Consider the following 26,896-nt stretch of genomic DNA (forward strand, 5'->3'; position numbering starts at 1 on the left):
GAACATCTTGTTACAGTTTGTCCACGTAAACTTAAATCTAAGCTGAAGAAGAAGTTCCAGTGTGTGTTTGAGGGGATCGCTAAAGCAGGAAACCCAACCCTGCTGAATCAGATCGACACAGAGCTCTGTATCACAGAGGGAGGGACTGCAGAGGTCAATGATGAACATGAGGTCAGACAGATTGAAACCGCATCCAGGAAACCAGACAGACCAGAAAAAACAATCCGACGAGAAGACATCTTTAAAGCCTCACCTGGAAGAGATGAACCAATCAGAACAGTGCTGACAAATGGAGTGGCTGGCATTGGGAAAACAGTCTTAACACAGAAGTTCACTCTGGACTGGGCTGAAGACAAAGCCAACCAGGACATCCAGTTTATATTTCCATTCACTTTCAGAGAGCTGAATGTGCTGAAAGAGGAAAAGTTCAGCTTGGTGGAACTTGTTCATCACTTCTTTACTGAAACCAAAAAAGCAGGAATCTGCAGCTTTGAAGACTTCCAGGTTGTGTTTATCTTTGATGGTCTGGATGAGTGTCGACTTCCTCTGGACTTCCACAAAAATGAAATCCTAACTGACCCTAGAAAGCCCACCTCAGTGGATGTGCTGCTGACAAACCTCATCAGGGGGAAACTGGTTCCCACTGCTCGCATCTGGATAACCACACGACCTGCAGCAGCCAATCAGATCCCTCCACAATATGTTGATATGGTGACAGAGATCCGAGGGTTCACTGATCCACAAATGGAGGAGTACTTCAGGGAGAGATTCAGAGATGAGGAGAAGGGCAGCAGAATCATCTCCCACATCAAGACATCACAAAGCCTCTACATCATGTGCCACATCCCAGTCTTCTGCTGGATCACTGCTACAGTTCTGGAGGATGTGCTGCAAACCAGAGAGGGAAGACAGCTACCCAAGACCCTGACTGAGATGTACATCAACTTCCTGGTGGTTCAGGCCAAAATGAGGAAGTTAAAGTATGATCCACACTTGAGTCCAGAGAGCACAAGGATGATTGAGTCTCTGGGAAAACTGGCTTTTGATCAGCTGCAGAAAGGAAACCTGATCTTCTATGAATCAGACCTGACAGAGTGTGGCATTGATATCATAGCAGCCTCAATTTACTCAGGAGTACTCACACAGATCTTTAGAGAGGAGAGAGTACTGTACCAGGAGAAGGTGTTCTGCTTCACCCATCTGAGTGTTCAGGAGTTTCTGGCTGCTCTTTATGTCCATCTGACCTTCATCAACTCTGGGGTCAATGTGCTAGAACAACAACAAACAACCTCCCAGAAGTTCAAAAGAAGTCAATCCCTCGACATGCTAATTTTTTTCCAGAGTGCTGTGGATAAGGCCATAATGAGCCCAAATGGACACCTGGACTTGTTCCTCTGCTTCTTCCTGGGTCTTTCACTGCAGACCAATCAGACTCTCCTGAGAGGTCTTCTAACACAGACAGGAAGTAGCTCAAAGACCAATCAGGAAACAGTCCAGTACATAAAGGAGAAGCTCAGTGAGAATTTGTCTGCAGAGAAAAGCATCAATCTGTTCCACTGTCTGAATGAACTGAATGATCGTTCTCTAGTGGAGGAGATCCAGCAGTCTCTGAGATCAGGAAGTTTCTCCACAGATGAGCTGTCTCCTGCTCAGTGGTCAGCTCTGGTCTTCATCTTACTGTCATCAGAAAAAGATCTGGATGTGTTTGACTTGAAGAAATTCTCTGCTTCAGATGAGTCTCTTCTGAGGCTGCTGCCAGTGGTCAAAGCCTCCAACAAAGCATTGTAAGTAAATATGTGGCCATGCATTCTTTAAACAATAAATGTTGATCCTATTTAACAAAAAGTATCTCAGTAACTCAGTCAAGTATAAGACTGTTTTAATATTTGACTAAATATATTATTATATTATTAATATGTATATTAGTAATATATATATACATATATATATGTGTGTGTGTGTGTGTGTGTGATATATATATATATATCACAAATTTAACTGCATTGTTTTTTCTAAACTTTAACTGTATTTATTTTTAGCTAATCATTAATTGTAGTGTACACTGACACATTCGATTTTCTTGCACTCTGTATATTTTCAGGTCAGATCAACATATAAAAACATATTAAATCAAATCCATTACATATGTGTGTGTGTGTGTGTGTGTGTGTGTGTGTGTGTGTGTGTGTGTGTGTGTGTGTGTGTGTGTGTGTGTGTGTGTGTGTGTGTGTTTCAGACTTAGCACCTGTAACCTCTCACAGAGAAGCTGTGAAGCTCTGTCCTCAGCTCTCAGCTCCCAGTCCTGTAGACTGAGAGAGTTGGACCTCAGTAACAACAACCTACAAGATTCAGGAGTGAAGCTTCTATCTGCTGGAGTGGAGAGTGCACATTGTACACTGGAAACTCTGAGGTCAGATCAAATAATATTTATTTTTCATCAAATAACATATTTAATCAATTAAAACATTTTGCCACTAAAGGGAGGTATTATTTATTTGTTCTTGCATCTTAGTATTTTTCATCATTTTCAAATCACAGTAAATTGACACATTTCTGGTGTTTAATATAAGGAAATAGCAATCCCACCTTGTCCTGGAGCATAAGAGACATTACCAGATCAAGTAACTCATCACTGTACAATCAATATACTGTAATTTCAGCTTGTGTGTGTGTGTGTGTGTGTGTGTGTGTGTGTGTGTGTGTGTGTGTGTGTGTGTGTGTGTGTGTGTGTGTTCTTGCTTTCTAGACTATATGGGTGTTTCCTCTCTGAGAGAAGCTGTGAATCTCTGTCCTCAGTTCTCAGCTCCCAATCCTCTAGCCTTAGGGATCTGGGCCTGAGTAACAACAACCTACAAGATTCAGGAGTGAAGCTTCTGTCTGCTGGAGTGAAAAGTCCACATTGTAAACTGGCAGCTCTGAGGTCAGATCAAGGATTCTTATTTATGTCAAATGAGATAATTAACCAATTAAACTTTTAGCTAATAAAGGTCAGTTACATGCATTTGTTATTGTAGTGTATCATTTCTCATGATTTGTAAATGACAGTCAATTTCTGATGTGTTTAAAATCAGACAATAGCAATTCCAACCAGTCCTTGAGGAACATTAAATATTGCCAGATATAGTCACTTATAACTACACCATCAATGCATTTTAATTTCAGTGTTGTTGTTTTGTGTTTTTATTAATTTATTATTTTTGTCTTTGTGTTGATTATTTTTCAGACTTAGCACCTGTAACCTCTCACAGAGAAGCTGTGAAGCTCTGTCCTCAGCTCTCAGCTCCCAGTCCAGTAGACTGAGAGAGTTGGACCTCAGTAACAACAACCTACAAGATTCAGGAGTGAAGCTTCTATCTGCTGGAGTGGAGAGCGCACATTGTACACTGGAAACTCTGAGGTCAGATCAAATAATATGTTTTTTACATCAAATAACATATTTAATCAATTAAAACCTTTTGCCACTAAAGGGAGGTATTATTTATTTGTTCTTGCATCTTAGTATTTTTCATCATTTTCAAATCACAGTAAATTTGATATAGTTGACCACAACATATTACTCAAACGACTGGAGAACTGGGCAGGTCTTTCAGGAACTGTACTAAACTGGTTCAAAACATACTTAGAAAACAGGAAATACTTTGTATCAATAGGTAACTAGCCGATTGGAGCAGGCACGCTCTGTTTTGCGTAACTATTTTTAAATCCCGGTAGCACTGCAACCACGTAAGCTAGCGCAATTTTTTTTGCCTATGAAACCGGAGGACTTGTACTTACATCTTATGCCATCAGCTTGTCCTAGGTCACGGTTTCCGTCCACATAAAGCTTTGCAAAAACTGCATAAAAAGCGCTTGCAGGAACAAAAACATAATATTCCAGAAACACGCTTTGCCGATCCGATCAGCTGTTCATAACACTTCCTACGTTGGAATAGACGTCAGCGCGAACTTTTGCATTTCCACCATTACCTGCCCGAAACCGGAAGTGACGTCATTTTCGCGGAAATGTAGTCTTTTTTACCATCAGGGCCTTATGAGCCTATACTGGTGTTTTTAAAAGTTATCTTTGACTTTATGACTTTCTGTGTCGTTTCTGGGATGCTTAGGACTCATATTGCACTGCTGGAAATAGTTTATTTTGATGCATATGCTGCCTTTTTGCAAATTTGCAGTATAATATTTATTTTCGTTTTTCCTGCAGTGTATAAAAATTGGTGTATTTCAAAAATAAAACTATGAAGACACTCAAAATAAATTTCCTGTGGTGGGAAACTATTTTGTGCAACTTTTTTGTATTTACAGTTTTGAGGGATAAGCCTCTTAAATTTCTCTAACTACAAATATATGTTAAAAAAGCAAAAACGATTTTCAATTTTTTTGTAGTTTATTGCACTTTTTTGCAATTTATGTAATTACTATGCACTTAATGAATACATATTATTAAAATCTGGGCTATAATGGTTGTATTGATGTATAGCAACTTGAAATGCTCCCAAAAATGGCTCCACAGCATGTAAAAATATAATATAAGCTCTGGCGGCCTTGGCTCTATGGTAGGTCTTAAAGGGTTAAGACAATAACAAAGTCAGCTTACTATCACCTCAAGAATATTTCAAGAATAAAATATCTGATGTCTCAACAGGACCTGGAAAAACTAGTCCATGCATTCATCTTTAGTAGGCTTGATTACTGTAACAGCATCTTTACAGGTCTACCTAAAAAATCAGTCAGACAACTACAGCTCATTCAGAACTCTGCTGCTCGAGTCCTCACTAAGACCAAAAAAGTGGACCACATCAGTCCAGCTCTGAGGTCTTTACACTGGCTGCCTGTCTGTCAGAGGATAGACTTTAAAGTTCTGATGCTGGCCTATAAAGCTCTGAATGGTTTAGGACCAAAATACATCAGTGACCTCCTGACCCAGCATGAACCTTCCAGATCCCTCAGGTCATCTGGATCTGGTCTTTTATCAGTTCCCAGAGTCAGAACCAGACACGGAGAAGCTGCATTCAGCTTTTATGCTCCTTATATCTGGAACAAACTCCCAGAAAGCCTCAGATCAGCTGAAACACTCAGTTTATTTAAATCCAGGTTGAAGACTCACCTATTCTCAGCTGCATTTGAATAAAGCACCAAATCCACACTTTTAAGATTAAATTTCAAAACTTACATTTAACTACTGATTTTATCCATTGTTCTGATTGTATCTGTTTTGATTTTATATACTGTTTTGTTTGTTTGTTAATTAGTTTGTTTGTTTGCTTGTTTTAATCAATTTTAAATCATACTTTTTATTTGTTTTTGTTTCTAATGTCTCTGTAAAGCACTTTGAATCACCTTGTTGTTGAATTGTGCTATACAAATAAACTTGCCTTGCCTTGCCTAAATTGACACATTTCTGGTGTTTAATATAAGGAAATAGCAAACCCACCTTGTCCTGGAGCATAAGAGACATTACCAGATCAAGTAACTCATCACTGTACAATCAATATACTGTAATTTCAGCTTGTGTGTGTGTGTGTTCTTGCTTTCTAGACTATATGGGTGTTTCCTCTCTGAGAGAAGCTGTGAATCTCTGTCCTCAGTTCTCAGCTCCCAATCCTCTAGCCTTAGGGATCTGGGCCTGAGTAACAACAACCTACAAGATTCAGGAGTGAAGCTTCTGTCTGCTGGAGTGAAAAGTCCACATTGTAAACTGGCAGCTCTGAGGTCAGATCAAGGATTCTTATTTATGTCAAATGAGATAATTAACCAATTAAACTTTTAGCTAATAAAGGTCAGTTACATGCATTTGTTATTGTAGTGTATCATTTCTCATGATTTGTAAATGACAGTCAATTTCTGATGTGTTTAAAATCAGACAATAGCAATTCCAACCAGTCCTTGAGGAACATTAAATATTGCCAGATATAGTCACTTATAACTACACCATCAATGCATTTTAATTTCAGTGTTGTTGTTTTGTGTTTTTATTAATTTATTATTTTTGTCTTTGTGTTGATTATTTTTCAGACTTAGCACCTGTAACCTCTCACAGAGAAGCTGTGAAGCTCTGTCCTCAGCTCTCAGCTCCCAGTCCAGTAGACTGAGAGAGTTGGACCTCAGTAACAACAACCTACAAGATTCAGGAGTGAAGCTTCTATCTGCTGGAGTGGAGAGCGCACATTGTACACTGGAAACTCTGAGGTCAGATCAAATAATATGTTTTTTACATCAAATAACATATTTAATCAATTAAAACCTTTTGCCACTAAAGGGAGGTATTATTTATTTGTTCTTGCATCTTAGTATTTTTCATCATTTTCAAATCACAGTAAATTTGATATAGTTGACCACAACATATTACTCAAACGACTGGAGAACTGGGCAGGTCTTTCAGGAACTGTACTAAACTGGTTCAAAACATACTTAGAAAACAGGAAATACTTTGTATCAATAGGTAACTAGCCGATTGGAGCAGGCACGCTCTGTTTTGCGTAACTATTTTTAAATCCCGGTAGCACTGCAACCACGTAAGCTAGCGCAATTTTTTTTGCCTATGAAACCGGAGGACTTGTACTTACATCTTATGCCATCAGCTTGTCCTAGGTCACGGTTTCCGTCCACATAAAGCTTTGCAAAAACTGCATAAAAAGCGCTTGCAGGAACAAAAACATAATATTCCAGAAACACGCTTTGCCGATCCGATCAGCTGTTCATAACACTTCCTACGTTGGAATAGACGTCAGCGCGAACTTTTGCATTTCCACCATTACCTGCCCGAAACCGGAAGTGACGTCATTTTCGCGGAAATGTAGTCTTTTTTACCATCAGGGCCTTATGAGCCTATACTGGTGTTTTTAAAAGTTATCTTTGACTTTATGACTTTCTGTGTCGTTTCTGGGATGCTTAGGACTCATATTGCACTGCTGGAAATAGTTTATTTTGATGCATATGCTGCCTTTTTGCAAATTTGCAGTATAATATTTATTTTCGTTTTTCCTGCAGTGTATAAAAATTGGTGTATTTCAAAAATAAAACTATGAAGACACTCAAAATAAATTTCCTGTGGTGGGAAACTATTTTGTGCAACTTTTTTGTATTTACAGTTTTGAGGGATAAGCCTCTTAAATTTCTCTAACTACAAATATATGTTAAAAAAGCAAAAACGATTTTCAATTTTTTTGTAGTTTATTGCACTTTTTTGCAATTTATGTAATTACTATGCACTTAATGAATACATATTATTAAAATCTGGGCTATAATGGTTGTATTGATGTATAGCAACTTGAAATGCTCCCAAAAATGGCTCCACAGCATGTAAAAATATAATATAAGCTCTGGCGGCCTTGGCTCTATGGTAGGTCTTAAAGGGTTAAGACAATAACAAAGTCAGCTTACTATCACCTCAAGAATATTTCAAGGATAAAATATCTGATGTCTCAACAGGACCTGGAAAAACTAGTCCATGCATTCATCTTTAGTAGGCTTGATTACTGTAACAGCATCTTTACAGGTCTACCTAAAAAATCAGTCAGACAACTACAGCTCATTCAGAACTCTGCTGCTCGAGTCCTCACTAAGACCAAAAAAGTGGACCACATCAGTCCAGCTCTGAGGTCTTTACACTGGCTGCCTGTCTGTCAGAGGATAGACTTTAAAGTTCTGATGCTGGCCTATAAAGCTCTGAATGGTTTAGGACCAAAATACATCAGTGACCTCCTGACCCAGCATGAACCTTCCAGATCCCTCAGGTCATCTGGATCTGGTCTTTTATCAGTTCCCAGAGTCAGAACCAGACACGGAGAAGCTGCATTCAGCTTTTATGCTCCTTATATCTGGAACAAACTCCCAGAAAGCCTCAGATCAGCTGAAACACTCAGTTTATTTAAATCCAGGTTGAAGACTCACCTATTCTCAGCTGCATTTGAATAAAGCACCAAATCCACACTTTTAAGATTAAATTTCAAAACTTACATTTAACTACTGATTTTATCCATTGTTCTGATTGTATCTGTTTTGATTTTATATACTGTTTTGTTTGTTTGTTAATTAGTTTGTTTGTTTGCTTGTTTTAATCAATTTTAAATCATACTTTTTATTTGTTTTTGTTTCTAATGTCTCTGTAAAGCACTTTGAATCACCTTGTTGTTGAATTGTGCTATACAAATAAACTTGCCTTGCCTTGCCTAAATTGACACATTTCTGGTGTTTAATATAAGGAAATAGCAAACCCACCTTGTCCTGGAGCATAAGAGACATTACCAGATCAAGTAACTCATCACTGTACAATCAATATACTGTAATTTCAGCTTGTGTGTGTGTGTGTTCTTGCTTTCTAGACTATATGGGTGTTTCCTCTCTGAGAGAAGCTGTGAATCTCTGTCCTCAGTTCTCAGCTCCCAATCCTCTAGCCTTAGGGATCTGGGCCTGAGTAACAACAACCTACAAGATTCAGGAGTGAAGCTTCTGTCTGCTGGAGTGAAAAGTCCACATTGTAAACTGGCAGCTCTGAGGTCAGATCAAGGATTCTTATTTATGTCAAATGAGATAATTAACCAATTAAACTTTTAGCTAATAAAGGTCAGTTACATGCATTTGTTATTGTAGTGTATCATTTCTCATGATTTGTAAATGACAGTCAATTTCTGATGTGTTTAAAATCAGACAATAGCAATTCCAACCAGTCCTTGAGGAACATTAAATATTGCCAGATATAGTCACTTATAACTACACCATCAATGCATTTTAATTTCAGTGTTGTTGTTTTGTGTTTTTATTAATTTATTATTTTTGTCTTTGTGTTGATTATTTTTCAGACTTAGCACCTGTAACCTCTCACAGAGAAGCTGTGAAGCTCTGTCCTCAGCTCTCAGCTCCCAGTCCAGTAGACTGAGAGAGTTGGACCTCAGTAACAACAACCTACAAGATTCAGGAGTGAAGCTTCTATCTGCTGGAGTGGAGAGCGCACATTGTACACTGGAAACTCTGAGGTCAGATCAAATAATATGTTTTTTACATCAAATAACATATTTAATCAATTAAAACCTTTTGCCACTAAAGGGAGGTATTATTTATTTGTTCTTGCATCTTAGTATTTTTCATCATTTTCAAATCACAGTAAATTTGATATAGTTGACCACAACATATTACTCAAACGACTGGAGAACTGGGCAGGTCTTTCAGGAACTGTACTAAACTGGTTCAAAACATACTTAGAAAACAGGAAATACTTTGTATCAATAGGTAACTAGCCGATTGGAGCAGGCACGCTCTGTTTTGCGTAACTATTTTTAAATCCCGGTAGCACTGCAACCACGTAAGCTAGCGCAATTTTTTTTGCCTATGAAACCGGAGGACTTGTACTTACATCTTATGCCATCAGCTTGTCCTAGGTCACGGTTTCCGTCCACATAAAGCTTTGCAAAAACTGCATAAAAAGCGCTTGCAGGAACAAAAACATAATATTCCAGAAACACGCTTTGCCGATCCGATCAGCTGTTCATAACACTTCCTACGTTGGAATAGACGTCAGCGCGAACTTTTGCATTTCCACCATTACCTGCCCGAAACCGGAAGTGACGTCATTTTCGCGGAAATGTAGTCTTTTTTACCATCAGGGCCTTATGAGCCTATACTGGTGTTTTTAAAAGTTATCTTTGACTTTATGACTTTCTGTGTCGTTTCTGGGATGCTTAGGACTCATATTGCACTGCTGGAAATAGTTTATTTTGATGCATATGCTGCCTTTTTGCAAATTTGCAGTATAATATTTATTTTCGTTTTTCCTGCAGTGTATAAAAATTGGTGTATTTCAAAAATAAAACTATGAAGACACTCAAAATAAATTTCCTGTGGTGGGAAACTATTTTGTGCAACTTTTTTGTATTTACAGTTTTGAGGGATAAGCCTCTTAAATTTCTCTAACTACAAATATATGTTAAAAAAGCAAAAACGATTTTCAATTTTTTTGTAGTTTATTGCACTTTTTTGCAATTTATGTAATTACTATGCACTTAATGAATACATATTATTAAAATCTGGGCTATAATGGTTGTATTGATGTATAGCAACTTGAAATGCTCCCAAAAATGGCTCCACAGCATGTAAAAATATAATATAAGCTCTGGCGGCCTTGGCTCTATGGTAGGTCTTAAAGGGTTAAGACAATAACAAAGTCAGCTTACTATCACCTCAAGAATATTTCAAGGATAAAATATCTGATGTCTCAACAGGACCTGGAAAAACTAGTCCATGCATTCATCTTTAGTAGGCTTGATTACTGTAACAGCATCTTTACAGGTCTACCTAAAAAATCAGTCAGACAACTACAGCTCATTCAGAACTCTGCTGCTCGAGTCCTCACTAAGACCAAAAAAGTGGACCACATCAGTCCAGCTCTGAGGTCTTTACACTGGCTGCCTGTCTGTCAGAGGATAGACTTTAAAGTTCTGATGCTGGCCTATAAAGCTCTGAATGGTTTAGGACCAAAATACATCAGTGACCTCCTGACCCAGCATGAACCTTCCAGATCCCTCAGGTCATCTGGATCTGGTCTTTTATCAGTTCCCAGAGTCAGAACCAGACACGGAGAAGCTGCATTCAGCTTTTATGCTCCTTATATCTGGAACAAACTCCCAGAAAGCCTCAGATCAGCTGAAACACTCAGTTTATTTAAATCCAGGTTGAAGACTCACCTATTCTCAGCTGCATTTGAATAAAGCACCAAATCCACACTTTTAAGATTAAATTTCAAAACTTACATTTAACTACTGATTTTATCCATTGTTCTGATTGTATCTGTTTTGATTTTATATACTGTTTTGTTTGTTTGTTAATTAGTTTGTTTGTTTGCTTGTTTTAATCAATTTTAAATCATACTTTTTATTTGTTTTTGTTTCTAATGTCTCTGTAAAGCACTTTGAATCACCTTGTTGTTGAATTGTGCTATACAAATAAACTTGCCTTGCCTTGCCTAAATTGACACATTTCTGGTGTTTAATATAAGGAAATAGCAAACCCACCTTGTCCTGGAGCATAAGAGACATTACCAGATCAAGTAACTCATCACTGTACAATCAATATACTGTAATTTCAGCTTGTGTGTGTGTGTGTTCTTGCTTTCTAGACTATATGGGTGTTTCCTCTCTGAGAGAAGCTGTGAATCTCTGTCCTCAGTTCTCAGCTCCCAATCCTCTAGCCTTAGGGATCTGGGCCTGAGTAACAACAACCTACAAGATTCAGGAGTGAAGCTTCTGTCTGCTGGAGTGAAAAGTCCACATTGTAAACTGGCAGCTCTGAGGTCAGATCAAGGATTCTTATTTATGTCAAATGAGATAATTAACCAATTAAACTTTTAGCTAATAAAGGTCAGTTACATGCATTTGTTATTGTAGTGTATCATTTCTCATGATTTGTAAATGACAGTCAATTCCTGATGTGTTTAAAATCAGACAATAGTAATTCCAACCAGTCCTTGAGGAACATTAAATATTGCCAGATATAGTCACTTATAACTACACCATCAATGCATTTTAATTTCAGTGTTGTTGTTTTGTGTTTTTATTAATTTATTATTTTTGTCTTTGTGTTGATTATTTTTCAGACTGAGTGTCTGTAACCTCTCACAGAGAAGCTGTGAAGCTCTGTCCTCAGCTCTCAGCTCCCAGTCCAGTAGACTGAGAGAGCTGGACCTGAGTGAAAACGACATAGAGGATGCAGGAGTTAAGCTTCTGTCTGTTGCACTGAACAGTACATATTGTATACTGGAAACTCTGAGGTCAGGATTCAATCTTTGTCACTGAGCATTATTTAGAATCTGTATTGCATTACTGAATATATGTCTGAAGGTTATAGTATTAACATGAGCCTTTTATATACCTTTGGTTGGATTATTTTAAATTACTCTTTAGAGTTTTTTTTTTTATAATCCTGCAATAAATCCCAAAGTCCTTTTTGTTCATGTTATGTTCTCTAATACGGACATTAAAGATACAATTAAAAATACTGTTTCAACTCAAACACCAGGAATCCAGAAAGGAGGAACTAACACTGAAACTAGAAACACAGGAAGAGACTTATACAGATAAGTGGGTACGATGCAACAAAGGGCAATGGAAGATACAGGGCTTAAATATACAATGAGGGTAATGAGGGAATGGGAACATGAAATAACACAAACATCAAACCAGGAACACAAGAAACAAGGAACACTAGGGAGGCACAGAGACAAAACCTAAAAGCTGGAAAATCACAGTGATCTAAAGATAAATTAAGGAACATGAAATACGAAAGACAAAACTATGAAAACCCAACAAAATCCCAGAACACTGAATAAACAAAACTTAAACGCAGAGTCATCTGATCCTGGACCATGACAAGTAGTAACAAGGACTGTAAAGAGAGACTATATCCATTCAGAGAATATATTTCTCCCATATTATCATTATAGTTTTAATTCCTGTTGAATATCACCGAGGGAACATTTTACCCTGCGCGGGATATGTTTACCAGGGCCCTGCCCTGGAGTCAGGCCCAGGGAGGGTGCCCAAGGGTGAGCGTCTGGTGGTCGGGCCTCAGTCCATGGGGCTCAACAGGCACAGCCCGAAAAGGGGACATGAGCCCACCCTCCTGTAAGCCCACAACCCGTAGGGGACGCCATAGGGGTCGGGTGCATGGTGTGCCTGGCGGCAGCCAGGGGCAGGGGCTCTGGATGTTGTAGGGCTGTCCTGGCTGACATGCCTCTACAATGTTGCGTGGAGATCAGGAGCGCTACCCCTGGACTGGCAGACCGGGGTGGTCGTCCCAATTTTTAACAAGGGGTACCGGAGGGTGTGTTCCAACTACAGGGGGATCACAGTCCTCAGCATCCCTGGGAAAATCTATGCCAGGGTGCTGGAAAGGAGAATTTGTCCATTAGTCGAACTTTGGATACAGGAGGAACAATGCGGTTTTCGTCCTGGTCGTGGAACACTGGACAAGCTCTTTATCCTCTCAAGGATACTTTAGGGTGCATGGGAGTTTCCCCAACCAGTCTACATGTGTTTTGTGGATGTGGTGAAGGCATTCAACTGTGTCCCTCGGGGTGTTCTGTGGGAGGTGCTGCAGGAGTATGGGGTATCTGTCCCATTGCTACAGGCCATTCGATCTCTATACAACCATTGCAAAAGCTTGGTTTGCATAGTCGGCAATAAGTCGGACCTTTTCCCTGTAGGTGGTGGGCTTCGCCAGGACTGCCGTTTGTCACCGATTCTCTTCATAACTTTTATGGACAGGATTTCTAGGCGCAGCCAAGTGGCGGAGGGCTATCACTTAGGTGACCTCAGAATCTCATCTCTGCTTTTCGCAGATGATGTGGTTCTGTTGGCTTCATTGGGTGAAGGCCTCCCGCTTAAGATGCAGATAGCCACTGTGATATTCCCCAAATGATAAGTGTTTTCCACTGTTAGATTACCACAGATACATGACTTGAAGAAGTAACTGGAAGAAACAACATTGCATTGTGTTTTTTCAAAGGTTTACCCGCAAAGCCTCATGATTTAAAACTCCTGCAATACACACCGATGTGGCAGAATCTGCAGCTTTCACAATCCTCTTCTTCACACTGAAGCCGTTTCAGATGTTCTTTGCTGTAGTCTACTGCTAAACTAGAAGAGGTCACAGTATTGTTTTTGTTTTGTGTTTTTATTCTTTTTTTTTTCAGTTGCTGTTTTACAATCCTAACTTAAATTGAATGGATGGAATGAATGAGGGTCCAGCAAAGAGAGATCTTCAGTGAAAAGCTTTTTAGATTAATTTTTATTTTGTGTCTGTACAGTCTGTCAGGCTGTCTGATCACAGAAGAAGGCTGTAGTTCTCTGGCTTCAGCTCTGAGCTCCAACCCCTTCCATCTGAGAGAGCTGGACCTGAGCTACAATCATCCAGGAAACTCAGGAATTAATGTGCTGTCGGATGGACTGAAGGATCCACACTGGAGACTGGACACTCTCAGGTATGGAGAGAATGTCTGATAAAGGAGGAAGAGCTGGAAACATATTATGTCCTTTAATCCCTGTTTATTTCATTTAGAGTTTGCAAGGAACACTGGGGGGTGGGGTGGGGGGATGTACTTTTGCAAGATTTATTTTATTTATTTTTATTTATTTATAAGGAACCCCTTTAGCTTCCACAATAGTGGTTGCTAGTCTTCCTGGGGCCCAAGCCATCAAATACAATCTAATAAAACATTACACAATAATGTCGATGCAAAAATATCCACATAATTTGGCTCTTACAGCCACAGTGAGGTTTTACAATTGTTAAAATATATGCATATAAATATCAAAAACATTGAGGCACAGTACACAAAAATCCAAAACAAATCACAACATTGCCTTCTTACAATATTTACAATAATTAAAAACATTTAAAAGTGTAAACAGGCTTTTGATTGATTGATTGATTGACATACCTTTATTAGTCCCACAAGGGGAAATTTCATGAGGCTGCCGACCTATTGCACGCAATGGCGGCGCCATCTTACCCTCCGACCATACATACATTACACAAAACATCACATGGGGAAGACAGGTCAGAGAGGTATAACAATGAAAAATGCACCACATGAGGAAAGACAAGGAGAAAAAATGACTCGCCCCAGACTGAGCTCCAACAGGGAGATCAGTTTGAGAACAGAAAAAAACACCTCTGCACATAGCACAGGAAAAAACTCTTAATAAACCAAAGAAACACATGACAAGCAACAGGGGTGGGTAAAGGGTGCAGCATCGGAAGGGAATAAGCATCGAAGGCATTTTCAACATTATGCACTCCACACTGTATATAAATGCCACTTGTTTTGCACATATTCAACTCTGTATATTTTATATATTTTATTATTATTATTATTATTTATTTATTTATTTTTACTATTTAATTTGTAAAAATGTGTATACACACACACACACACACACACACACGTAGGAAAATATTTAGTATACACATCCAGAAATGCATACACTATTATATATTGTACATATATTTATTAGTTTCAGGTTGACCATTCTTGTATTTTGCTCGTTTGTGTTGTTGTGTTTGCACATCTCTGTTGCTTGTGGGGCTCGCACACAAGAATTTCACTCGCATGTGCTGTGCCAGTGTGCCTGCACATGTGATGTGACAATAAAAGTGATTTGATTTGATTTGATTTGAAAGGGAGGGGGGATGAGTGTGTGCATATCAGTGTATATGTATGTGTGTGTGTGTCCAGAGTTCAGCTGAGACAGTGTCCTTCGCCCTGCTAGGCTAAGTAAACAGTCATCCAGGCAACCCAGCTGGCCTTGCATGGAATGGGAAGGAACAGACTAAACACAGTCGTTATCAGGGTGTTGTTGTTCAGCTGGCGCCAAAGGGGTATCCGCATGAAGTGATGGTGGTTTTTACTTTAGTGCGAACAGCTCATATGAATTTCAAAGCAGTTCTACAGTCCAACACTGGTCTCTCAATCTCCCGTTGGAGAGTCGCGAGCTTCACCATACTTGCGTTCTGTGATGTTGTCATTTCTTGTGCTCAAGGAGCCGATTCTGAGAACTCCGAGCTTTGTGTAGCATGATTATGTATTTCACCTGGATACTGCAGCTGAGCAGAAATAAAATGTGTTTAATGGTATTGCTTTCTTAATAAATAAAAGTAAGCCATAGTATAATTTAGCCAAATTACAGGAAGCCAAAAATGTTTATTATGCATTCGATTGATACTGGTATAGTATCAACATCTCAACAATAATCTGGCCGCCTTATTCAGGACTAACTGAAGTTTGTTAAGCTCTGTCTTATTAGCTGCTTGAACAATACTCCAAATGAGACAATACTAGTGCATTAATGATATCTTTCATGTCTTGATGCATCTCAACCATCCAGGAAATCATTAGCTTGTCCTAGGTCACGGTTTCCTTCCACATATAGCTTTGCAAATATTGCATAAAAAGCGCTTGCAGGAACAAAAACATAATATTCCAGAAATATTTGCCAATCCGATCAGCTGTTTGTAACACTTCCCACATTGAAACAGAAATCAGCGCGAACTATCGCATGTCCGCCATTACCTGCCCGAAACCGGAAGTGACGGCATTTTTGCGGAAAATTTAGTTTTTTTACTTATAGGCCTTAAAAGCCTATACTGGTGTTTTTATGAGTCATGTTTGACTTTATGCTTTTCTGAATAGTTGCTGGGATGCTTAAAACTCAAATTGCACTGCTTAACCCTCTGGGGTCCAGGGTATAATTGGCTGTTTTTGACTACTTTTGATTTTACCTCTATATTTTACCTTTAAAATGTGTTTTTCTTGCCTTGTTTGGTATCATTATTTTCAGCACAACCTCAAATATCTGAAATTTGAGTTATTTATTCATTTTGGTATACTATATTAGCACAGTTGATCTAAATGCAGACAACAAATTCAAAATCAGAGTAGAAAAAGGTTATATTTTTTACTGTAAAACCCACAAACATGTTTAACGAATCATTTTCATAACTTGAAATGCAAATAGAAATTGTACATTTCTAAAAATTGTGCACAAGTTTTGCAAACAACAAAGTTATATGGTACTATTTACCTAAAAATGCAGCCAAGGCCTCAGGCGTTTTTTATATAACCATTTATATCTATTTACAGAACAATCAGGTGTTCTGCATCAAATAAGAAGGCACACAAATTATTTGTGCCAGTCCAAAAAATGTAGTTTGTGTTCAGTATAAGACAGCGGAGAACACCACAGGCCTAAACCCTGCAGGTCTGACAGCAGGTGGTGTATCAGTCCAGTTTTCCATGCGGGAACAGTGTTTACACTGGAATCTGCCTTTGACGGCTTTTTTTGGAGAAAATATGAAATTCAGCAGTATAACTGACACGCAATACAAAACAATAACTACACAACACACTAACTATAGCCTCCAAACACGCTAAACGTCACTAATGTCTCACATATGAAAACTCGCTCTCTCTCTGTCTTTTGCTCGCCCGCTTTCCGTTGCCGGTGTCACTCCTAAAAACTTCCCCCTCTCCCTAAACAACCAAATGTCACATGTTTGCCATATCATTTTTTTGATTGACTGACATGGTAAAATCTAACACCAATATGGAAGGGTTGTTCTTTCTTTTTCTTTTTTCACTCGCAAGCGGAGAGTGTTTGCTAGCGCTGTCTGTAGAAAACGCAGTTTTTACCGTTCTTCCTGCCGTAAACACCACTGTTTTGTTCAGAAAAAAACATCGCCGCGTCACTGCAACTCCCCCTGGCTTCTGCTCCGCGGCTGCTGAGTGAGCCCTCATCTGGGACTCTCCTCAGCTCTTTCTGGGACAGTGGCGCGGCTGCCCCTCTGTTGGTTTTCCTTGGTCTCTTGTGTTCTGGGGTCCTCTGGATGTCTGGAGTTTTGATCTCCTCCATACCTGCTTCATGCCCTGGAGGACGGGGCTGTGGCCCCCCCACACCCTCTAGCAGATCATTACATGAAGGAACCTTTTAAAAAACAAAAAACAAGCGCGTCCATGCTCACAGGTGTACACACGGGTGATCGCACCCACAAACTACACCCTTTTTGGCTCCTACCTCAAAGCACACTGTGTTCTGTTGATCTTATGTGCTGCACAATAATGTTTAATATTTAGTATTTACTGTCATATTCCCATATATCATTGTGATGTTGTTTATTCTATTACTCTTGTTCTCTTCTGCTTGTTTTCTTTTTTCTTTCTCTGCAGGTGGCCCAGGTGATTGATATATGCATTTTTTTTCTTTTTTTTCTTTTTTTTTTTTTTGGCCTGTCCCGTTTGGCTCTTTTGCCATCAGAATTGTTGTCTAAAGGCAAAGAAAGATGCCCAACGGATTTACTTTACCAAACTGACCATCCCAGCCTTGCCGTAATGGTCCATTTGATTCACCTTTTATTGTTTATTTTATTTTCACTTACTGAATACGGGACAGACTTGACTGGGGGAAAGAAGGGGAGAAAGAAAGAGGGAAAGAGAAACAGCTGAGAAGAGGGACGGGGGAGAAGGGCAAAAGACAAAAACCAACAGAACGGGCAGAGAAAAAAAATGCATATATCAATCACCTGGATCACCTGCTGAGAAAGAAAAAAAGAAAGCAAGCAGAAGAGAACAAGAGTAATAGAATAAACAACATCACAATGATATATGGGAATATGACAGTAAATACCAAATATTAAACATCATTGTGCAGCACATAAGATCAACAGAACACAGTGTGCTTTGAGGTAGGAGCCAAAAAGGGTGTAGTTTGTGGGTGTGACCACCCGTGTGTACACCTGTGAGCATGGACGCGCTTGTTTTTTGTTTTTTAAAAGGTTCCTTCATGTAATAATCTGCTAGAGGGTGTGGGGGGGCCACAGCCCCGTCCTCCAGGGTATGAAGCAGGTATGGAGGAGATCAAAACTCCAGACATCCAGAGGCCCCCAGAACACAAGAGACCAAGGAAGACCAACAGAGGGGCAGCTGCGCCACTGTCCCGGAAAGAGCTGAGGAGAGTCCCAGATGAGGGCTCACTCAGCAGCCGCGGAGCAGAAGCCAGGGGGAGTTGCAGTGACGCGCCCGTGAGCTCCGCCGGCAGCCAGCCGCGCCTGAGTGACCGAGCCCCAGGCCGAGAGGCCGGGGGCACCCCACCTCCGAAGTGGCCCGGGCGAGCCCCAGGCTCCAGGCCCCGATAAGCGGCCGCCAAGGAGTGAGCCGGTGTGTACCTGGACGCCCATCCCCGGACACAAAGAACCACCAACGCACCGATGTCTGAGGGGGTCCGCCACTGGCAGGGGAAGTGGTGGTAGGGGGAGATAGGCCTCCAAACCTTGGAGGGCCTGAGATGTCCCCAGAGAGGTGGCGCCTGACACCCAACCTGACATATAGACACAGACATACAGGCACACACAGATACAAACATCCATTCCCACCCTCATGCTCTCAAATGCACTTACTCCACACTCAACCAACGTGGAGACAGACATAAAGAGACGTTGTACACACGATCACACTCCCCAAGCGTACTCTACAAACCGGGTCTAGGTGCCCCCGCCCCTGGAGGGGGGAACTGCACCCAGACCCAGGTGGTGTTTCCCTTTTCCCTGCGGTGGAGGGAGGCAGACCGCCCCGACTCCGCAGCAGCAGGAAGGCTCCACACTCCAGACCGCAGTCGGACGGCCAACTCCTCCTCCTAGCCCCCCTGCTCCAGCAGGTCGCAGAGAACGGGGGTGAGAGAAGACTCAGAACCTCCCTCCACCCGCTCATTGTAATGTTGATGCATGTGTGTTCTAAGGTGCATTTAAAACCCAGGAGGGCTTGGACCTACCTGCCAGAGAGCAGCAGGTAAGCGCATGGTCCCTCCTGCTAGCCCTCAATGTCTACGTGTATTTAAAATTGAGAGGTGGGCAACGATGCCAGGGGTGGGGTGTACACCCTGATGGTACTTTGGACTCTGTGTATCGTGCCCACCCCCAAGATCCTATATGTATGTGTAATGAGAGTGTGAGTAATGTGAATGTCTAAGTTGTGGGATAAAATTGAGGCAGAGGCAGCCAGAAGGGGACAGGGGGGGGGGGGGGGGGGTAGCCTCCTCTGCACCCTGGTGACATACCCCTACTCCAAGGCCCTGCATGTGTGGGTGGTTGTGGTGGAGCGGGAAGAGGGAGGCAGCTGGAGATGGGGAGGGAAGGAAGGGAGGGGCAGGTGACCCCTCCCTGGGGCCAGCTCCCCCGCTGACCCCAGTAGGCACCCCCATACTCCGCGACCCGCCAGGGAAAGGGGGCCCAGGCCCATCCAGACCGGGCCCAGTGCAGCAGCGCCGCCCGGCCCCACAGAGCCCGGGACAGTCCACCCAACCCCACCACAGAGAAAACTGCACCCACCCCACCATCCACATCCATGTAAATGTAATGTTATTCTAGAAAAACAGTACACAACTGTAAGATACACAGTAAAATAATTTGACATAACTATTTTTTGGAACAGTGTAGCATAACATAAACACAGTGAAGCTGGAGGATGAACCCTAACTTTTTTTCACTCGATAAAAGTTAACGTGAGAGTTCCCAATGGTTTGGGACAAATGCAAACTTCAGTCAGGAGAACAACTGAGATAATCCATCCACAATACAAGGTGTAGTCATTAATATATTGCAACAGCATGGGAATAGAGCAGCTGTGAGGGAATTTGACATTAATGAATCAATTGTACAGAAGTGGAGGAAGCAAGAAGAATGAGTCAAGTAAAGTTTGACTTATCTGACTGTTTTCAATTTCACTTCAATATTATTTATATAGTGCCAAATCACAACAACAGTCGCCTCAAGGCGCTTTATATTGTAAAGTAGACCCTACAATAATACATATAGAGGAAAAAAAACAACAATCATATGACCCCGTATGAGCAAGCACTTTGGCGACAGTGGGAAGGAAAAACTGCCTTTTAACAGGAAGAAACCTCCGGCAGAACCAGGCTCAGGGAGGGGCGGCCATCTGCTGCGACTGGTTGGGTTGAGAGAAGGAAGACAGGATGAAAAACATTCTGTGGAGGAGAGCCGGAGATTAATAACACGTGTGATTGAGCAGAAAGGTCTATTAATACATGCTGAGTGAGACAAGTGACTGAAAAGGAAATACTCAATGCATCATGGGAATACCCCAGCAGTTTACACCTATTGCAGCATAACTAAGGGAGGATTCAGGGTCACTTGATCCAACCCTAACTATACCATCCATCCATCCATCCATCTTCATCCGCTTTATCCGAGGCTGGGTCGCGGGGGCAGCGAGGCCCAGACCTCCCTCTCCCCAGCCACCTCCTCCAGCTTATCCGGGGAAACACCAAGGCATTCCCAGGCCAGCCGAGAGATATAATCTCTCCAGCGTGTCCTGGGTCTGCCCCGGAGCCTCCTCCCGGTGGGACATGCCTGGAACACCTCACCCAGGAGGCGCCCAGGGGGCATCTTTGTCAGATGCCCGAACCACCTCAGCTGGCTCCTTTCGATGTGGAGCAGCAGCTGCTCTACTCTGAGCCCCTCCCGGATGGCCAAACTTCTCACCCTATCTCTAAGGGAGAGGCCAGCCACCCTTCGGAGGAAGCTCATTTCTGCCGCTTGTATCTGCGATCTCGTTCTTTCGGTCTAACTATACGCTTTTTTAAAAAAAGGAAAGTTTTAAGCCTAATCTAGAGATAGTAGAGATCGTGTCTGTCTCCCGAATCCAAACTGGAAGCTGTTTCCACAGAAGAGGGGCCTGAAATCTGAAGGCTCTCCCTCCCATTCTACTCTTAAATACTCTAGGAACAACAAGTAAGCCTGCAGTGCGAGAGCGAATCACAGATACTGGAACATTTTCAGGAGCAGAAAAACTAGTCCAGCTGGATAATAAATATATTAATAAATATATTATTATAAGACAGATATTAGTGTAAGGGGTCTTCAAGGAGGCCTTTTGCCAGATCATTAATGATAACAGTTTTTTGCTTACCATATATTCACCATTTGGATAGATCTCTGTATGCTTGCAGTTGTATGTCTGGCGCAGTCATTTTCAGAAAAATCCTCCCTTTTGACCTCATTCAGGTCAGATAATTATCTATACAGAGACAGGGCTAGAACATATTTATCCTATTGTCCCACAAACACTGGAAGACGTGAAAACTGTTGATCAAAAAATGAATTAATTCAAATTAATTAATTAATTAAAATACTTAAAGTTAATAAAAAATAAAAATGAATTGTGAGAGGACCTGACAATCACAGAGACATAGCCTGTTAAGAATTTTATTAAAAGTAGAATCTAAAAAATACTTTTAAATCTGAGACCATAAAATCAAGTTGTAGTTGTGCTAACACACCCTGTTGCCTTGACTCCTCTCTCCTTGTATCCCTTCCTTGCATCCTCTGCTCATATCTCTGGTGGTAGGGGCTAAGATGTGGAGCAAAGGAGGACAGACTGTAAATTTAGCATGTTTGAATTAACTATGTGAGATAAAGAGTGGTGGTGGAGATGGACTACATTCACTGGAGCCTGACCGTAAAATGCTCTGAAAGGGTGATGATTTCAAAATGAATCCTAATGGCAGGTGAAAGATGCAGAGACAGGTGAGGAAGTGACAAAAATGAGCATTTAGTGGCCAAAACTCCAAAATCATAAAACTGTCAATAAAACAGAAATCCAATGCAGGCACAGGAAAAATGAAAAACAATAAGAGCTGCATGAATTCTCCAAATGCTAAGGAAAGGTGCTTCAATGCTTCTTTTATTGCCTCCTTTAGCAGGGGAGACACTGGAGCATCCTTTATGAAAGGAGCTAAATACTGTCCTTTAATTGATAGCTACATGGCATTTGTAGGCTCTTAACCTGTAATGATTTATTGAGCAAGCTGGGAGGAGGAGGACAGAGATGAAGCACAAAGATAGTGAGAAATGAGCTGATTGGCTGGTGTGTATATTTGAGGATTGGTGGCTTTTTGAATTGTTACTGGAGGTTATAGGCTGGAAGTTTACTTCAACTATGGGATGAAATCACTATCCCATTACTTGGAAAACAGAACTGAAACTGATAAACAAAGAGTGTGGAGAAATGGCTCAGTGGAGTATATTTAAGTCTAAAGTTAAGCAAGAGTTAGATGATGTTAGGATTTGGAATTGACTCGTACCTGTGGATTAATTATTGCATTGCAGGGGCGATTCTAGGATTAGAGCTTTGAGGGTGCTGAGCACCCAGAGAGCTGCCCAGCCAGGCAAAATAAACTTTACACGTCACTATGAGACTTCTTCCCTGTCTCTGTCAGTCCCTGCATCCTTAAATGTCTCCAGCTGTCCTGAGTTCCCTCTGACTGTCTCCTTGGTGCATTTAAACCCCTGCATCCTCCCTGTCTTCGTCGTCTGTTGTCTTCGTCTCCATTATCAGTCATCATAATTTTACCATCTCTGTGCAAGTCTGCAAATTTCTTAATTAAATCACAAGATTCTTAAATTCATCAAGTCTCTCTGTGCCTGGGTCCTCGTCTCAAAACATGACATCGCTGTTTTGTACATTTTAAGACAATTTAATCCCACATTTGTGAAAGAAAAGCAAAACACTTTTTTGAAGTAAATCTTTACTGCAGATACTAATTTTACTAATTTAATAATACTAATTTTGTGTTGTAAGATTTATAAGTTTCATGCTTTCATAGTGGTACTTGGGAGAGCTTGACATTTTTATCAGGTGGTACACACTGTAAAAAGTTTGAGAAACACTGATTAGTGTATGTGTGATTAAGATTAAGGAACTGACCTCCCAGCCCATTGTTCCTTCAGTGGGCTGGTTTCAGTCATTATGCAAATGTACTGTTTATAAGATTGGGGAAACCTGCAGTCAGCTGAGACCGAAGAAGTCACTTGGATGAGTGATGAAACGTTTCTCCCACAAAATGCTACGTCCAGATGAACAGAATCAACTTTTGGAGAAGTGTATGTGTGCTTCTGGAAAACATTTAAAGCTGCAGTACAGAATCTTTGAAACTAGCTAGCTTACAACATTTTTAGAATATAAACAGAGCACTTTGCTTCTCTTTACAGCTCCTCACTCCACCAGGGCTGTTTGGCACTTTCTGATAGAGTGCAAATGTGATGTACGTACTGCGGCAGTCATACAGACAACTGGACGGTCCAAAAGTTGGCCTACCTATTACTGGCTGAGGTTTTAGTAGAGTTGTGGCTGAACCACATAAAAATATATCATTAATTTTAATCTCCCCAATCAATTATAATGTTATGTTGGAAAAGGTTATGTTGTGGTTAAAGGGTCAAAAATGTTTCAACACAGTTTGTTTTGCAGATTCTGTATAGCAGCTTTAATATAGGGAGAACACAACTTCCAGATTGTATGAGTAAAATCAGATGTTTTTCTCTTTGTCAGTTTAACAGTTTCTGTTTTGCCTGTCACTATTCCCTGTCTGTTTTCTTACCTGTTTCTTCCTGACCTTGTACTTTCTCCTCACGTTCCCCTCTTTCCTCTCTCCCTCTTTGGACTGACAATCATACACAAATAAATTGTATTCAATTAGATGAAAAAATTACATTAATATGAAAAAAATACTATTAAGATCACTAACAAAAAGTCCTCTCTCAGTGTGCTTTCAACCAAAAGGCAAATAACCAAACCACATGAACATCTAATAAAAATATAAATATTGAAACACTGATCCAACATTATTCTTGATTAACGGATCGTTTGATTTTACACTTTTACCTGAATGTGGCTCCTCTTTTTCAAAAAACTTCCTCATATCCATTATGAACCTGGCTGTCTCTCTATACACACACACACACACACACAACAGGAGTTATAAGGTTAATGGGCATTCAGTCAGTTAGCTAGTTAGTATCCATTTCAAACAGGACAGTGGTAACAACAGTAGGCTACGGACAATTATAAGTTTTAGATTTTAAATAGGCTGTATACATTTCAATGGGGGTCACAAGGTGGTCAAATGTCGCTGATTTTACTACAGAGCAGGATGGATTGTAGGTTAGCAAACATCGTCGGAAAACACCTTTTCAACACTGCAGGTTACCTGGGTGTAATGTTTTTCAGCTAAAAAGAAACATGGTCTGACTCCTACCTAACTATATAAAGAGTAACCTAGGGTTAAATGTAGTTAATATGTCCTGTTTTAAGCCAGGCACAGTCTCAGCCACCATCGCTCTGGCAGAAAGGGCGCTAGAGCCAGAGTAGGGGAAAGATGAGCTGGAACAAACCATTTTGGGAGAGGGGGGTTATCTATACTTTTGTTGTTAAAATGTTACGTCTCAATCAAGTTCTGTATGCTTTTTATATTTTTAGTAGTGTGTCACACAAACAGCAAATATTGTCCAAAAAAAAGTAAGAAATCTTTGAGGGTGCTTCGATTCATTTTAGATTTAGACCAAAATTTTTTTGGTCTAAATTTTTTAATCTTGCATAACAATTTTTTTTTAGCCCAAAATAATGGGTTATTTTGGGCTAAAAAAATTTTGGGCTCACCTGTACTGGAAAGGTCACCTGTACTGTTCCAGAGGTTTTCAACCATCCGGCACGGGCAGAGGCGGCTCACCAGCAGAAGAAACACAGTGCTACAAAGGGAGGAGTAATGTGCTCACTGGCTGTGATTGCACATCTTCCTTTTTTTTTCTCTGTTTAATAAGGTGAGCAAGCTTTCAGTTTGTGTCGTGCGTCACTCTGTGGACTATCAGACTGCACTGTGTTGCAGCTATTATTTGTATGCTAACTATCAATGCATTGTGGCGCTAATCGGCTCTTCCAAAAAATGCATGGTTCATTAAAATCATTTGGTAATGTGTCATAGTTCTGTAATATATCAAAATATTACAATATTTATATTAGTTAAATAAGTGGTTGGTTGCGGTGGAGGGCACTGTGACATTGACAAGTGAGGTTCGTAATTTGCCTAGCAGCCTCGGTTTTGTTTAGATGTGCGTCATGTTTGGGAGACGGGTTGGGTGGGTTTTTTGGTTTTTGTTTATTGTTTTTTGTTTTGTGGCTCATATGCGTGTATTCTATTTTTCTATGTTATGCAAGATTACACTGCTGAATTTGATCACTTATATTTATAATGACTGATGTCCAGGGTGGTGTGAAGGCAGAGGGGGGAAATCTGCTGTTGATCTCATGGAACGTGAAGGGGCTGGGTAGTTCTATAAAAAGGGAAAAAGTTTTCAAGCATTTGAAATCCTTATCTGCAGATATTATCTTTCTGCAAGAGACTCATATTAAAAAAGATACACAACATAGATTAAAGTGCAACTGGGTATCTCAGATATATCTGTCACCATTCACCTCACACGCACGTGCTGTCGCAATACTATTTGGGAAGAATGTCCCATTTCAGATTACTTCTGTGGTTACCGATCCCCTAGGTAGATATATAATGGTCTCTGGTACCACAAATTTTCACCCATTAACACTCCTAAATATATATGGCCCAAACACATATGAAATGAGTTTGTTTAACCATTTAAGACCTGCCATAGAACCAAGCCCGCCAGAGCTTATATTATATTTTTACATGCTGTAGTGCCATTTTTGGGAGCATTTCAAGTTGATTTACATCAATACAACCATTATAGCCCACATTTTAATAATATGTAAGTATTAAGTGCATAGTAATTACATAAATTGCAAAAAAAGTGCAATAAACTACAAAAAAATTGAAAATCGTTTTTGTTTTGTTTTTTACATATATTTCTAGTTAGAGAAATTTAAGAGGCTTATCCCTCAAAACTGTAAATACAAAAAAGTTGCACAAAATAGTTTCCCACCACAGGAAATTTATTTTAAGTGTCTTCATAATTTTATTTTTGAAATACACCAATTTTCATATACTGCAGGAAAAACGAAAATAAATATTATAATGCAAATTTGCAAATAAACAGCATGTGCATCAAAGTAAACTATTTCCAGCAGTGCAATATGAGTCCTAAGCATCCCAGAAACGACACAGAAAGTCATAAAGTCAAACATAACTTTTAAAAACACCAGTATAGGCTCATAAGGCCACGATGGTAAAAAACTACATTTCCGCAAAATGACATCACTTCCGGTTTCAGGCAGGTCATGGCGGACATGCGATAGTTCACGCTGATGGATGTAGGAAGTGTTTCTGGAATATTATGTTTTTGTTGCTGCAAGTGCTTTTTATGCAATTTTTGCAAAACTATATGTGGAAGGAAACTGTGACTTAGGACAAGGTGATGGCATAAGATGTAAGTACAACTCCTCCGGTTTCATATGCAAAAAAAATTATTGCGCTAGCTTAAGTGGTTGCAGTGCTACCGGGATTTAAAAATAGTTATGCAAAACGGAGCATGCCCGCTCCGACCGGCTTTAAGGGGTTAAGAGAATTTTTTATCTGCTCCCAGATAACGA

The 26,896-nt window shown here is 40.4% G+C and overlaps 1 protein-coding gene across 1 annotated transcript in view; it reads left to right on the top strand.

Moving 5' to 3' along the window:
- LOC113015942 (uncharacterized) overlaps window positions 1-26,896 on the top strand; it is a 60,162-nt gene that overhangs the window by 19,631 nt on the left and 13,635 nt on the right. The window contains exons 6-16 of the mRNA XM_080297628.1: window positions 2-1,784; window positions 2,237-2,410; window positions 2,747-2,920; window positions 3,224-3,397; window positions 5,533-5,706; window positions 6,010-6,183; window positions 8,319-8,492; window positions 8,796-8,969; window positions 11,105-11,278; window positions 11,582-11,755; window positions 13,793-13,966. Of these exons, the coding sequence (XP_080153754.1) occupies window positions 2-1,784; window positions 2,237-2,410; window positions 2,747-2,920; window positions 3,224-3,397; window positions 5,533-5,706; window positions 6,010-6,183; window positions 8,319-8,492; window positions 8,796-8,969; window positions 11,105-11,278; window positions 11,582-11,755; window positions 13,793-13,966 (3,523 nt within the window). The remainder of the gene's footprint in view (window position 1; window positions 1,785-2,236; window positions 2,411-2,746; window positions 2,921-3,223; window positions 3,398-5,532; window positions 5,707-6,009; window positions 6,184-8,318; window positions 8,493-8,795; window positions 8,970-11,104; window positions 11,279-11,581; window positions 11,756-13,792; window positions 13,967-26,896) is intronic.

The sequence above is a fragment of the Astatotilapia calliptera genome, chromosome 23, assembly GCF_964374335.1.
Source record: "Astatotilapia calliptera chromosome 23, fAstCal68.1, whole genome shotgun sequence".
NCBI lineage: Eukaryota > Metazoa > Chordata > Actinopteri > Cichliformes > Cichlidae > Astatotilapia > Astatotilapia calliptera.